The following is a 14,295-nucleotide window of genomic DNA, read 5'->3' as shown; positions in this document are numbered from 1 at the left end:
GCTGCAGTCTATTCTGTGCTGTGCAGTGGGCCTTACATGTACAGGCTGCACTCTACTCTGTGCTGTGTAGTGGTCCTTGCATGTACAGGCTGCAGTCTACTCTGTGCTGTGCAGTGGTCCTTTCTTGTACAGGCTGCAGTCTACTCTGTGCTGTGCAGTGGGCCTTACATGTACCGGCTGCAGTCTACTCTGTGCTGTGCAGTGGTCCTTACTTTTACAGGCTGCAGTCTACTGTGTGCTGTGCAGTGGTTCTTACTTGTACAGGCTGCAGTCTACTCTGTGCTGTGCAGTGGTCCTTACATATACAGGCTGCAGTCTTCTCTGTTCTGTGCAGTGGCCCTTGCATGTACAGGCTGCAGTCTACTCTGTGCTGTGCAGTGGTCCTTACATGTACAGGCTGCAGTCTACTCTGTTCTGTGCAGTGGTCCTTACTTGTACAGGCTGCAGTCTACTCTGTGCTGTGCAGTGGTCCTTACATGTACAGGCTGCAGTCTACTCTGTTCTGTGCCGTGGTCCTTACATGTACAGGCTGCAGTCTACTCTGTGCTGTGCAGTGGTCCTTACATGTACAGGCTGCAGTCTACTCTGTTCTGTGCCGTGGTCCTTACTTGTACAGGCTGCAGTCTACTCTGTGCTGTGCAATGGTCCTTACATATACAGTCTGCAGTCTGCTCTGTGCTGTGCAGTGGTCCTTACTTGTATAGGCTGCAGTCAACTCTGTGCTGTGTAGTGGTCCTTACATGTACACGCTGCAGTCTACTCTGTGCTGTGCAGTGGTCCTTACATATACAGGCTGCAGTGTACTCTGTGCTGTGCAGTGGTCCTTACTTGTACAGACTGCAGTGTGTGCTGTGCAGTGGTCCTTACATGTAGAGGCTGCAGTCTACTCTGTGCTCTGCAGTGGTCCTTACTTGTACAGGCTGCAGTCTACTTTGTGCTGTGCAGTAGTTCTTACTTGTACAGGCTGCAGTCTACTCTGTGCTGTGTATTGGTTCTTACTTGTACAGGCTGCACTCTACTCTGTGCTGTGCAGTGGTTCCTGTACAGGCTGCACTTGACTCTGTGCTGTGCAGTGGTCCTTACTTGTACAGGCTGCACTCTGTGCTGTGCGGTGGTCCTTACATGTACAGTCTGCAGTCTACTCTGTGCTGTGCAGTGGTCCTTACATGTAGAGGCTGCAGTCTACTCTGTGCTGTGCAGTGGTCCTTACATTTACAGACTGCAGTCTACTCTATGCTGCGTATTGGTTCTTACTTGTACAGGCTGCAGTGTACTCTGTGCTGTACATTGGCCCTTACTTTTACAGGCTGCAGTCTACTCTGTGCTTTGCAGTCGCCCTTACATGTACAGGCTGCAGTCTACTCTGTGCTGTGCAGTGGTCCTTGCTTGTAAAGGCTGCAGTCTACTCTGTGCTGTGCAGTGGTCGTTACTTGTACAGGCTGCAGTCTACTCTGCTGTGCAGTGGTCCTTACATGCACAGGCTGCAGTCTACTCTGTGCTGTGCAGTGGTCCTTACATGTACAGTCTACAGTCTACTCTTTGCTGTGTAGTGGTCCTTTATATACAGGCTGCAGTGTGCTCTGCCGTGGTCCTTACATGTACAGGCTGCAGTTTTCTCTGTGCTGTGCAGTGGTCCTTGTCCAGGCTGCAGTCTACTCTGTGCTGTGCAGTGGTCCTTGTATGTACAGGCTGCAGTTTACTCTGTGCTGTGGTCCTTACATGAACAGGCTGCAGTCTACTCTGTGCTGTGCAGTGGTCCTTACTTGTATAGGCTGCAATCTACTCTGTGCTGTGTAGTGGTCCTTACATGTACAGGCTGCAGTCTACTCTGTGCTGTGTAGTGGTCCTTACATATACAGGCTGCAGTCTATTCTGTGCTGTGCAGTGGGCCTTACATGTACAGGCTGCACTCTACTCTGTGCTGTGTAGTGGTCCTTGCATGTACCGGCTGCAGTCTACTCTGTGCTGTGCAGTGGTCCTTACTTTTACAGGCTGCAGTCTACTGTGTGCTGTGCAGTGGTTCTTACTTGTACAGGCTGCAGTCTACTCTGTGCTGTGCAGTGGTCCTTACATATACAGGCTGCAGTCTTCTCTGTTCTGTGCAGTGGCCCTTGCATGTACAGGCTGCAGTCTACTCTGTGCTGTGCAGTGGTCCTTACACATACAGGCTGCACTCTACTCTGTGCTGTGCAGTGGTCCTTACATGTACAGGCTGCAGTCTACTCTGCTCTGTGCAGTGGTCCTTACTTGTACAGGCTGCAGTCTTCACTGTGCTGTGCAGTGGTCCTTACATGTACAGGCTGCACTCTACTCTGTGCTGTGCAGTGGTCTTTGCATGTACAGGCTGCAGTTCTACTTTGTGCTGTGTAGTGGTCCTTACTTATACAGGCTGCAGTCTTCTCTCTGCTGTGCAGTGGTCCTTACATATACAGGCTGCAGTGTACTCTGTGCTGTGCAGTGGTCCTTACTTGTACAGACTGCAGTGTGTGCTGTGCAGTGGTCCTTACATGTAGAGGCTGCAGTCTTCTCTGTGATGTGCAGTGTTCCTTACATGTACAGGCAGCAGTCTACTCTGTGCTCTGCAGTGGTCCTTACTTGTACAGGCTGCAGTCTACTTTGTGCTGTGCAGTAGTTCTTACTTGTACAGGCTGCAGTCTACTCTGTGCTGTGTATTGGTTCTTACTTGTACAGGCTGCACTCTACTCTGTGCTGTGCAGTGGTTCCTGTACAGGCTGCACTCGACTCTGTGCTGTGCAGTGGTCCTTACTTGTACAGGCTGCACTCTGTGCTGTGCGGTGGTCCTTACATGTACAGTCTGCAGTCTACTCTGTGCTGTGCAGTGGTCCTTACATGTAGAGGCTGCAGTCTACTCTGTGCTGTGCAGTGGTCCTTACATTTACAGACTGCAGTCTACTCTATGCTGCGTATTGGTTCTTACTTGTACAGGCTGCAGTGTAATCTGTGCTGTACAGTGTCCCTTACTTGTACAGGCTGCAGTCTACTCTGTGCTTTGCAGTCGCCCTTACATGTACAGGCTGCAGTCTACTCTGCTGTGCAGTGGTCCTTTCTTGTACAGGCTGCACTCTACTCTCTGCTGTGCAGTGGTCCTTACATATACAGTCTGCAGTCTACTCTGTGCTGTGCAGTGGTCCTTGCTTGTAAAGGCTGCAGTCTACTCTGTGCTGTGCAGTGGTCCTTGTACAGGCTGCAGTGTGTGCTGTGCAGTGGTCGTTACTTGTACAGGCTGCAGTCTACTCTGCTGTGCAGTGGTCCTTACATGCACAGGCTGCAGTCTACTCTGTGCTGTGCAGTGGTCCTTACATGTACAGTCTACAGTCTACTCTTTGCTGTGCAGTGGTCCTTTATATACAGGCTGCAGTGTGCTCTGTGCTGTGCCGTGGTCCTTACATGTACAGGCTGCAGTCTACTCTGTGCTGTGCAGTGGTCCTTGTCCAGGCTGCAGTCTACTCTGTGCTGTGCAGTGGTCCTTGTATGTACAGGCTGCAGTTTACTCTGTGCTGTGGTCCTTACATGAACAGGCTGCAGTCTACTCTGTGCTGTGCAGTGGTCCTTACTTGTATAGGCTGCAATCTACTCTGTGCTGTGCAGTGGTCTTTACTTGTACAGGATGCAGTCTACTCTGTGCTGTGCAGTGGTCCTTACATGTACAGGCTGCAGTCTACTCTGCTGTGCAGTGGTCCTTAAATATGCAGGCTGCAGTGTACTCTGTGCTGTGCCGTGGTCCTTACATGTACAGGCTGCAGTTCACTCTGTGCTGTGCAGTGGTCCTTGTCCAGGCTGCAGTCTATTCTGCGCTGTGCAGTGGTCCTTACATGTACAGGCTGCAGTCTACTCTGCTGTGCAGTGGTCCTTAAATATACAGGCTGCAGTGTACTCTGTGCTGTGCAGTGGTCCTTACATGTACAGGCTGCAGTTCACTCTGTGCTGTGCAGTGGTTCTTGTCCAGGCTGCAGTCTACTCTGCGCTTTGCAGTGGTCCTTACATGTACAGGCTGCAGTTTACTCTGTGCTGTGGTCCTTACATATACAGGCTGCAGTCTACTCTGTGCTGTGCAGTGGTCCTTACATGTACAGGCTGCAGTTTTCTCTGTGCTGTGCAGTGGTCCTTGTCCAGGCTGCAGTCTACTCTGTGCTGTGCAGTGGTCCTTGTATGTACAGGCTGCAGTTTACTCTGTGCTGTGCAGTGGTCCTTACTTGTATAGGCTGCAATCTACTCTGTGCTGTGCAGTGGTCCTTACATGTACAGTCTGCAGTCTACTCTGTGCTGTGCAGTGGTCCTTACTTGTATAGGCTGCAATCTACTCTGTGCTGTGCAGTGGTCCTTACATGTACAGTCTGCAGTCTACTCTGTGCTGTGCATTGGTCCTTACTTGTATAGGCTGCAATCTACTCTGTGCTGTGCTGTGGTCCTTACATGAACAGGCTGCAGTCTACTCTGTGCTGTGCAGTGGTCCTTACATATACAGGCTGCAGTCTACTCTGTGCTGTGCAGTGGTCCTTACTTGTACAGGCTGCAGTCTATTCTGTGCTGTGCAGTGGTCCTTACTTGTACAGGCTGCAGTCTACTCTGTGCTGTGCAATGGTCCTTTCTTGTACAGGCTGCAGTCTGCTCTGTGCTGTGCAGTGGTCCTTACATATACAGTCTGCAGTCTACTCTGTGCTGTGCAGTGGTCCTTACATATACAGTCTGCAGTCTACTCTGTGCTGTGCAGTGGTCCTTACATATACAGTCTGCAGTCTACTCTGTGCTGTGCAGTGGTCCTTTCTTGTACAGTCTACTTGTGCAGTGAAGTGGTCCTTACATATACAGTCTGCAGTCTACTCTGTGCTGTGCAATGGTCCTTTCTTGTACAGGCTGCAGTCTACTCTGTGCTGTGCAGTGCTCCTTACTTGTATAGGCTGCAGTCTACTCTGTGCTGTGCAGTGATCATTTCTTGTACAGGCTGCAGTCTACTCTGTGCTGTGCAGTGGTCCTTACTTGCACAGGCTGCACTCTACTCTGTGCTGTGCAGTGGTCCTTACATATACAGTCTGCAGTCTACTCTGTGCTGTGCAGTGCTTCTTACTTGTATAGGCTGCAGTCTACTCTGTGCTGTGCAATGGTCCTTACTTGTATAGGCTGCAGTCTACTCTGTGCTGTGCAGTGGTCCTTACTTGTATTGGCTGCAGTCTACTCTGTGCTGTGCAGTGGTCCTTACTTGTACAGTCTGCAGTCTACTCTGTGCTGTGCAGTGGTCCTTGTATTGGCTGCAGTCTACTCTGTGCTGTGCAGTGGTCCTTACGTATACAGTCTGCAGTCTACTCTGTGCTGTGCAGTGCTCCTTACTTGTACAGGCTGCAGTCTACTCTGTGCTGTGCAGTGGTCCTTACTTGTACAGTCTGCAGTCTACTCTGTGCTGTGCAGTGGTCCTTACTTGTATAGGCTGCAGTCTACTCTGTGCTGTGCAGTGGTCCTTACTTGTACAGTCTGCAGTCTACTCTGTGCTGTGCAGTGGTCCTTACTTGTATTGGCTGCAGTCTACTCTGTGCTGTGCAGTGCTTCTTTCTTGTATAGGCTGCAGTCTACTCTGTGCTGTGCAGTGGTCCTTACTTGTACAGGCTGCAGTTTACTCTGCTGTGCAGTGGTCCTTGTATTGGCTGCAGTCTACTCTGTGCTGTGCAGTGGTGCTTACTTGTACAGTCTGCAGTCTACTCTGTGGTGTGCAGTGGTCCTTACTTGTATAGGGTGCAGTCTACTCTGTGCTGTGCAGTGGTCCTTACTTGTACAGGCTGCAGTCTACTCTGCTGTGCAGTGGTCCTTGTACAGGCTGCAGTCTACTCTGCTGTGCAGTGGTCCTTACTTGTACAGTCTGCAGTCTACTCTGTGCTGTGCAGTGGTCCTTACATGTACAGGCTGCCGTCTACTCTGTGCTGTGCAGTGGTCCTTACTTGTATAGGGTGCAGTCTACTCTGTGCTGTGCAGTGCTCCTTACTTGTATAGGGTGCAGTCTACTCTGTGCTGTGCAGTGATCCTTACTTGTACAGGCTGCAGTCTACTCTGTGCTGTGCAGTGTAGCTCAATGTCAGCATGTGATAGGAAGGCTCCACTCTTACCTGTTCCCGTCATTCGCCTGCTCCATTTCTTCTGCTGTCATCTGCACAAATTCTTTGACCAGTGCATTGAGTAACCTCCGCGCCTCGTAGTCACTGACTGTGACCCGGTCTGGTAATGACTCTAAGCCAGATCTTCATGGAAAGAAAGGCAGGTGGTGACTGGTCTGCGGGGTCCGCACAGAACCATCCCACTGACACACACTTACCTGACTGGAGCCGCCTGTGAGCTGCACATCTGGCAAACCAGCAATCCCAGGACTGCAAGAAGAGATGAGATCTTCAGCACGACCATAATGTCCTTCCTACAAGATTTAAGGGAGAAGCGTTGGCCGTCTGCCAGGAATGCCATCAGCATTAAGAGAGTCCAGAGTAATGATGTGAGCGCAGCCTGGACCCGGCACCCTGCAATCGCTCCACATTCATCACACGCAACTCCCAGCCTCAGACACCATCCGACCAAACAAGCTGATTACAAGAAGAGTCACTGAAACGCCACGTACTACAAGCCCCAGGCGGCCAAAGGGGATGCTGAGGCTGGTAGTACGACCACTTCTGCGGAGCAACAGGTCTTCGCATGGGTTCCCTCCAAGGCTTCGGTCAACTGATGGCAAAGCATCTGGCATCCAAAACTGAAGAATGGGTCATCCTGTGCCCACCACAACTGGTCATCAGCTACTCACCGGCCAGTGGTCCTTGTGTAGAGTGCAGATCACGGAGACTCCTCTCAAACTTGTCAAATCTCAATGTTCTCCAATGGAGCAGGCTAGGCTTTTATATGTAGCTCCTGGCTGCCAGTGTGTAGGCGTTGGATGAGTGGTGCCCAGCCAATAGGCTCCACCCGGGACTTCCAGTGTCCAATCCCCATTAGTGCTCGGACCCCAAGCCTTCCAATGACGTCATCACAGTCACTGAGTATTCCATTCACAAAATGTGCCAGTCATTTTGGCCACTGACAGACTCATTTGCATTGATGTCATTGAAAAAAAAAAAAAGACAAAATAAAAAAAAAAACTTAAAACGTTAATGAAAAGTAAAAGAAAGACTCTCCAGCGATTAATAATTTATCCTTTCCTTACACGGCTCCCCCTCCTTCCAAAAATGACTGTATTTTCTTCTAGAAGACAGCTAAGTGAATGAGCAGCGTTTATTAGAAGCGACATCTACTGCAAACACCACTGCATTGCAGACACTCACCCAGGGACCATCGGATCGCTGACGACCAAGTTCTCCAGAGTTGGGCAGCCTGGAGTAGTCGGGACGACTTCCTGCCAGTAGACGACATCAGGTCTGCTCCACCCGGGCGGAGGGATCCCACCTACACAGGGCGGCCGACCGGGGCTCTCACTGTCTAAAGAGAGAGCCAGAAACTAAAGAGAGCAAAAAACAAGAAAGAGCAAGAAACTAAAGAGAGAGCTAGAAAATAAGAGAGAACAAGGAACTGACAGAGAGCAAGAAACGAAGAGTGATGACATAGAGGAGACAGCCAAATTAAGAGATGGAGTGAGATGACACAGGAGGGAAAATAGAGAGTGAGGGAGATGAGACAGAGAGAACAGCTCAGAGATAGAATGAGACATTACAAGCAACTAGAGAGGAAATGGATAGGAAAGAGAAAAAACACTACCAGGAATCACTGAAGGTGGAGATGTAGGGGGGGGAGAGGAGGGAGGGCGACAATAGATAGGAGATGCACAGATGAATGCCTAGATACAAATCAAAGAAAGCTATAGAGAAAGAGTCACTTACAATAGGGGACAGTCGAGATGGAAAAACAGGGAGGTTCCTACATACAGAGATACATAACATTCTGCCTGCAGCCATCAGTAAAGGGAGCTCTACTCTGAGCTCTATCACTGTAAACAAGGAGCTCCCCCTAGTGGTGGCTTCACACAGGATCTTATCATGTATCACTGTATACAGGGAGCTCCCCCTAGTGGTGGCTGCACACAGGATCTTATCGTGTATCTCTGTATACAGGGAGCTCCCCCTAGTGGTGACTACAGACAGGATCTTATCATGTATCTATGTACACAGGGAGCTCCCCCTAGTGATGGCTACAGACAGGATCTTATCATGTATCTCTATATACAGGGAGCTCCCCCTAGTGTTGGCTGCAGACAGGATCTTATAATGTATCTCTGTATACAGGGAGCTCCCCCTAGTGGTGACTGCAGACAGGATCTTATCATATATCTCTGTATATAGTGAGCTCCCCATAGTGGTGGCTGCAGACAGGATCTTATCATGTATCTGTGTATACAGGGAGCTCCCCTAGTGGTGACTGCAGACAGGATCTTCTGTATCTCTGTATACAGGGAGCTCCCCCTAGTGGTGACTGCAGACAGGATCTTATCATATATCTCTGTATATAGTGAGCTCCCCATAGTGGTGGCTGCAGACAGGATCTTATCATGTATCTCTCTATACAGGGAGCTCCCCCTAGTGGTGACTGCAGACAGGATCTTATCATGTATCTCTGTATACAGGGAGCTCCCCCTAGTGGTGGCTGCAAACAGGATATTATGTATCTCTGTATACAGGGAGCTCTCCCTAGTGGTGACTGCAGGCAGGATCTTATCATGTATCTCTTTATACAGGGAGCTCCCCCTAGTGGTGGCTGCAGACAGGATATTATCATGTATCTCTCTATACAGGGAGCTCCCCCTAGTGGTGACTGCAGACAGGATTTTATGAAGTATCTGTGTATACAGGGAGCTCCCCCTAGTGGTGACTGCAGACAGGCTCTTATCATGTATCTGTATACAGGGAGCTCCTCCTAGTGGTGGCTGCAGATAGGGTCTTATGTATCTCTGTATACAGTGAGCTCCCCCTAGTGGTGGCTGCAGACAGGATCTTATCATGTATATCTGTATACAGGGAGCTCCCCCTAGTGGTGGCTGCAAACAGGATATTATGTATCTCTGTATACAGGGAGCTCTCCCTAGTGGTGACTGCAGACAGGATCTTATCATGTATCTCTTTATACAGGGAGCTCCCCCTAGTGGTGGCTGCAGACAGGATATTATCATGTATCTCTGTATACAGGGAGCTCCCCCTAGTGGTGGCTGCAGACAGGATCTAATCATGTGACTCTGTATACAGGGAGCTCCCCCTAGTGGTGGCTGCAGACAGGATATTATGTATCTCTGTATACAGAGAGCTCCCCCTAGTGGTGGCTGCAGACAGGATATTATGTATCTCTGTATACAGGGAGCTCTCCCTAGTGGTGACAGCAGACATGATCTTATCATGTATCTCTGTATGCAGGGAGCTCCCCCTAGTGGTGGCTGCAGACAGGATCTTATGTATCTGTGTATACAGGGAGCTCCCCCTAGTGGTGGCTGCAGACAGGATCTTATCATGTATCTCTGTATACAGGGAGCTCCCCCTAGTGGTGGCTGCAGACAGGATATTATGTATCTCTGTATACAGAGAGCTCCCCCTAGTGGTGGCTGCAGACAGGATATTATGTATCTCTGTATACAGGGAGCTCTCCCTAGTGGTGACAGCAGACAGGATCTTATTTATTGTTTTGGTTCTGAATAATATGAAGATATTATAAGAAACTTATCAGTGCAGAGTGTTGAACTTGAAGTCAATTTGAGGCTTATAAAATGTGGACGTTTCTTCTAGTCTGAAGAGGTCTCCAAATCATCTGGAGAAGATGAGAGCCACCTGTTTATTAGCAGGGATAGGAGATAATTGGCAGTAGATGCACAACCTGAATAGATGTTAGGGTTTTTTTTGGAGCGACAATATGGAATGGGACAGTGGATTCTTATTGACATTGAATTAAGTAACTTTTATGTTTTTTTTTCTATTATAAGTTTAATGAGTTTTATTTTCCACAAGGTGAAAAAAAAGATTGAACGTCATTTCCTGAATCAGGCAAACATTAGAGGGGTCCACGTTTGTGGGGCAGAACTCTGCTGATTTGCGTCGTTGATGGAGGTTATTGATGCCTCCATCCAGTTCAGTAAATGATGATCACTAGGAGGGGATGGAGCCATCAGTGTACACAGCTCTGTGCTGAGTGTTTACTCCCTGCTCTAATGGACAAACACTGGAGCAGATGCCTCTCGGAGACCCAGAAGTCAGAGGATGTCCGGAGCTCTATACTAGTGTTTATTCAGCTGGGGCCACACATCACCCCAGGGCGTCAGCACTCACTATAACTCTCGATCCAGGGGTGAGGAGGTGCAGCTGTACATATGTGAAGGCATGGAGAGTGCCCGGAAATATTGATATATGTGTATAAAGTACTCATCATGTACTGCTCACCATGCACAGATTATGCATGCGCTACCCAGATAGCATAATACAGTGATCACATTGAGGGAAATGATGCATTGCCCAACAAATTACTTACTTTGGCCTCTAAAGCTAAACTGTGCACCTATACTGCAAAGCATTGCCAAGAGAAGGTCATCCATTGCCCACATAAGTAGTGAGCACATAGTGCCAGAAGAACAGATCAGATAGCAGCCATCGCTGCCCTCGTCCTTCTAGAGATTCATACTGTCCTCTGCTGGCAGCTGCTGTAAGACTAGGAAAGTCTCAATGGCATGACTTGTTCTTTATTACTGCGAGAAACACCCCTATAAAATGAGTCTTTTCACCAGGAGTGGCCACCATCTGATATGTACTTGTAAGAGCCTTCTGACCCCCCGATATATGCTGTCCATGGAGAATTCACCTTACTCTCCTGGAAGTTCCCCTTCCTGCATGAAACTAGTGGGGACAGTGGAGTCTGGGGTGTTGGGAGTCTAGAAGACAAAGTAGTGTGTAGGGCACAGAGGTGTCTGTAAGGGGCAAAGGATTCCTATGAAGACAGGAGTCTGTGAGGGATGCTTTCATAGAAAACATCTAATGTGTATGAAAACCTCCTGAATATGATAGTTAATGTAAGAGAGAATTGAAAAGCCTGATCACTTTGTACTCTTGGGATTAAGCAACTTTCAGAGGAGACGGAGGGCGATAGAAGAGCACGGAGCTGATGGAGTCCAGAAGGGATGGAAGAGTCCAGAGGGAGATAGAAGAGACCAGAGGTAATAAAAAAGTATGAAGGGGATAGAAGAGTCTGGAGGGAGATAGAAGAGACCGGAGGTAATAAAAATACTGGAGGGAATGGAAGAGTCCAGAGATAATAGAAGAGTCTGGAGGGGATGGAAGAATTCGGAGGTGATGGAACAGTCCAGCGGAGATGGAAGAGTCTGGAGGGGATAGAAGACTCCAGAGGGAATAGAAGAGACCAGAGGGCGATTGAAGAGATCAGAGGTAATAAAAGAGTATGAAGGGGATGGAAAAGTTCGGAGGCAATAGAAGAGTCCGGAGCGCAATAGAAGAGTCCAGAGGCAATGGAAGAGTCTGGAGGGGATGGAAGAGTTCAGAGGTAATAGAAGACCCTGGAGGGGATAGAAGAGTCCGCACTCTTCCATCCCCTCCGCACTCTTCCATCCCCTCCACACTCTTCCATCCCCTCCGCACTCTTCCATCCCCTCCGCACTCTTCCATCCCCTCCGGACTCTTCCATTCCCTCCGCACTCTTCCATCCCCTCCGCACTCTTCCATCTCCTCCGGACCCTTCCATTCCCTCCGGACCCTTCCATTCCCTCCAGACTCTTCCATTCCCTCCAGACTCTTCCATTCCCTCCGGACTCTTCCATTCCCTTTGGACTCCTCCTTCCCCTCTGGACTCTTCGATCCCCTCTGGACTCTTCGATCCCCTCTGGACTCTTCGATCCCCTCCGGACTCTTCGATCCCCTCCGGACTCTTCGATCCCCTTTGGACTCTTCTATCCCCTCCAGATAAGAGTCTGGAGCGAGATAGAATAGTCCGGAGGTAAGAAAAGACTTTCAATGAATTGAAGAGGGGACACAATATAGGGACTTATATTGAATTGGGGAGGAATAGTACACAATACATGGACTTATAATGAGTTGGGGAGAGAGAGAGGGCACAATACAGTAACTTATATTGAATTGGGAAGGGAGAGAGGACACCATACAGGGGCTTATAAAAAATTGGGGAGGGAGGGAGAGAGGAAACAATAAAGGGACTTATAATGAATTGGGGATAGAGGACACAATACAGGGACTATTAATGAATTGGGGGAGAGAGGACACAATACAGGGACTATTAATGAATTGGGGGAGAGAGGACACAATACAGGGACATATAATGAATTGGGGAGGGAGAGAGGAAACAAAGGGACATATAATGAATTGGGAAGGGAAAGTAGGCACAATACAGGGACTTATTATGAATTGGGGATGGAGAGAGGACACAATACAGGGACTTACAATGAATTGGGGAGGGGGAGAAGACACTACAGGGACTTATAATGAATTGGGGAGAGAACACACAATACAGGAACTTATAATGAATTGGGGAGGGAGAGAGGAAACAATAAAGGGACTTATAATGAATTATGGAGAGAGGACACAATACATAAAGAATTGGGGAGGGAGGGCGAGAGATAACAATAAAGGGGCTTATAATGAATTGGAGAGGAAGAGAGGACACAATACAGGGACTTATAATGAATTGCGGAGAGAGGACACATTACAGGGGCTTATAAAGATTTGGGGAGGGAGGGAGAGAGGAAACAATCAATGGACTTATAATGAATTGGGGAGGCAGAGAGCACACAATACAGGGACTTATAATGAATTGGGGAGAGAGGACACAATTCAGGGACTTATAATGATTTGGGGAGAGGACACAATACAGGGACTTATAATGAATTGGGGAGAGAGGACACAATACAGTGACTTATAATGATTTGGGGAGAGGACACAATACAGGGACTTATAATGATTTGGGGAGAGGACACAATACAGGGACTTATAATGAATAGGGGAGGGAGCGAGGACACAATACAGGGACTTATAATGAATTGGGGAGGGTGAGAGGAAACAAAGGGACTTATAATGAATTGGGGAGGGAGAGGACACAATACAGTGACTTATGTATTGGGGAGGGAGATAGGACACAATACAGGGACTTATAATGAATTGGAGAGGGAGAGAGGACACAATACAGGAACTTATAATGAATTGGGGAGAGAGGACACAATATGGAGACTTAATGAATTGGGGAGGGAGGACACAATACAGGGACTTATAATGAATTGGGGAGGGAGAGAGGACACAATACAGGGACTTATAAGGAACTCGGGAGAGAGGACACAATACAGGGAATTATAATGAATTGGAGAGAGGACACAGTACAGGTACTTAAAATGAATTGGTGAGGTAGAGAAGACACAATACAGAGACTTATAATGAATTGGGAGAGAGGACAATACAGGGACTTATAAAGAATTGGGGACGGAGGGAGGGAGAGAGGAAACAATAAAGGGACTTATAATGTGTCATGATCCAGGTTGGATGATGACAGTTAAGAGCACATGTGACCTTTTTTTTTTTTCCTTAAGCTGTGTGCTTAAGTTTGGTTTTGCCCCGGTGGCCATTAGGATTATTATACACTGGTGTCTTTTGTTCTAGTTTGCCCCCGGTGGTGGTGAGCGTTATTGCACATGATTATAAAGCAGGTGTGATTGCTGGCTCTTACCTATAAAAGAGTATCAGGTGTTGCAATCACGGTTGGTGATATTGCTTATTCCAACCAAGTCTGGTGGAGGAAGGAACAAATGAGAGGAGTTCCTTGCAGCTCAGGCAGAGCTCTGGTGTAGTAGCTTCAGGTGGAAGCTTAATTCTGGTGGGGGACTCTGTTGCTTGGAGCAATAGCAACAGAGCAAAGCTAAGTGGTGTTACCCCTGTTTTGTGACTTTCCTTTTGTGTTTTTCAGTGCAGTGGTGGGATTAGTTTCTGCACCGTCCATTTCACTAGTGAGGTATAGGTGTAGGGCGAGCTAGGGTTCTTAGGTTCTGTAACGGGGTCTTCCAAGCTGGGGTACCTCTTTCAGTACCACTCCGTGTTTTCGGAGGTCCACTCTGCGTTGGCTGGAGTCTGAATGAAGGACGCTGGCTGGAATTCCTCTGAGTGCATGGGCGCATATAAAAGATCACTGCTTCTCCGTGTATTTCCAGTCTGACAACACTTTACTCACAGGACACAGAATATATCACACAGATACAGAGGGCCGGCCAATAGACAAGAGTCAGGCCAGACATGCATTACAAAAGCCGCAGGTGGCCGGAGCCTGCGTATGTTTACT

The 14,295-nt window shown here is 48.5% G+C and overlaps 1 protein-coding gene across 2 annotated transcripts in view; it reads right to left on the bottom strand.

The window, feature by feature from the left end:
• The window catches only part of CALCB (calcitonin related polypeptide beta), a 32,519-nt gene extending 25,442 nt beyond the window's left edge, over window positions 1-7,077 (bottom strand). The window contains exons 1-3 of one of the 2 annotated variants that reach the window (XM_073550744.1): window positions 6,794-7,077; window positions 6,320-6,415; window positions 6,114-6,245 (exon numbers count right to left, since the gene is read on the bottom strand). In XM_073550744.1, the coding sequence (XP_073406845.1) occupies window positions 6,114-6,245; window positions 6,320-6,405 (218 nt within the window). In that variant the 5' untranslated portion in view covers window positions 6,406-6,415; window positions 6,794-7,077. The remainder of the gene's footprint in view (window positions 1-6,113; window positions 6,246-6,319; window positions 6,416-6,793) is intronic. The other variant, XM_073550743.1, reaches the window with a different exon arrangement.
• Window positions 7,078-14,295: the final 7,218 nt, after the last annotated feature.

The sequence above is a fragment of the Dendrobates tinctorius genome, unplaced genomic scaffold, assembly GCF_039654945.1.
Source record: "Dendrobates tinctorius isolate UK_male_01 unplaced genomic scaffold, ASM3965494v1 ptg000168l, whole genome shotgun sequence".
Classification (NCBI taxonomy): Eukaryota; Metazoa; Chordata; class Amphibia; order Anura; family Dendrobatidae; genus Dendrobates; species Dendrobates tinctorius.
The sequence above is the reverse complement of the archived record's forward strand: the minus strand, read 5'-3'. Positions and strand labels throughout refer to the sequence as shown.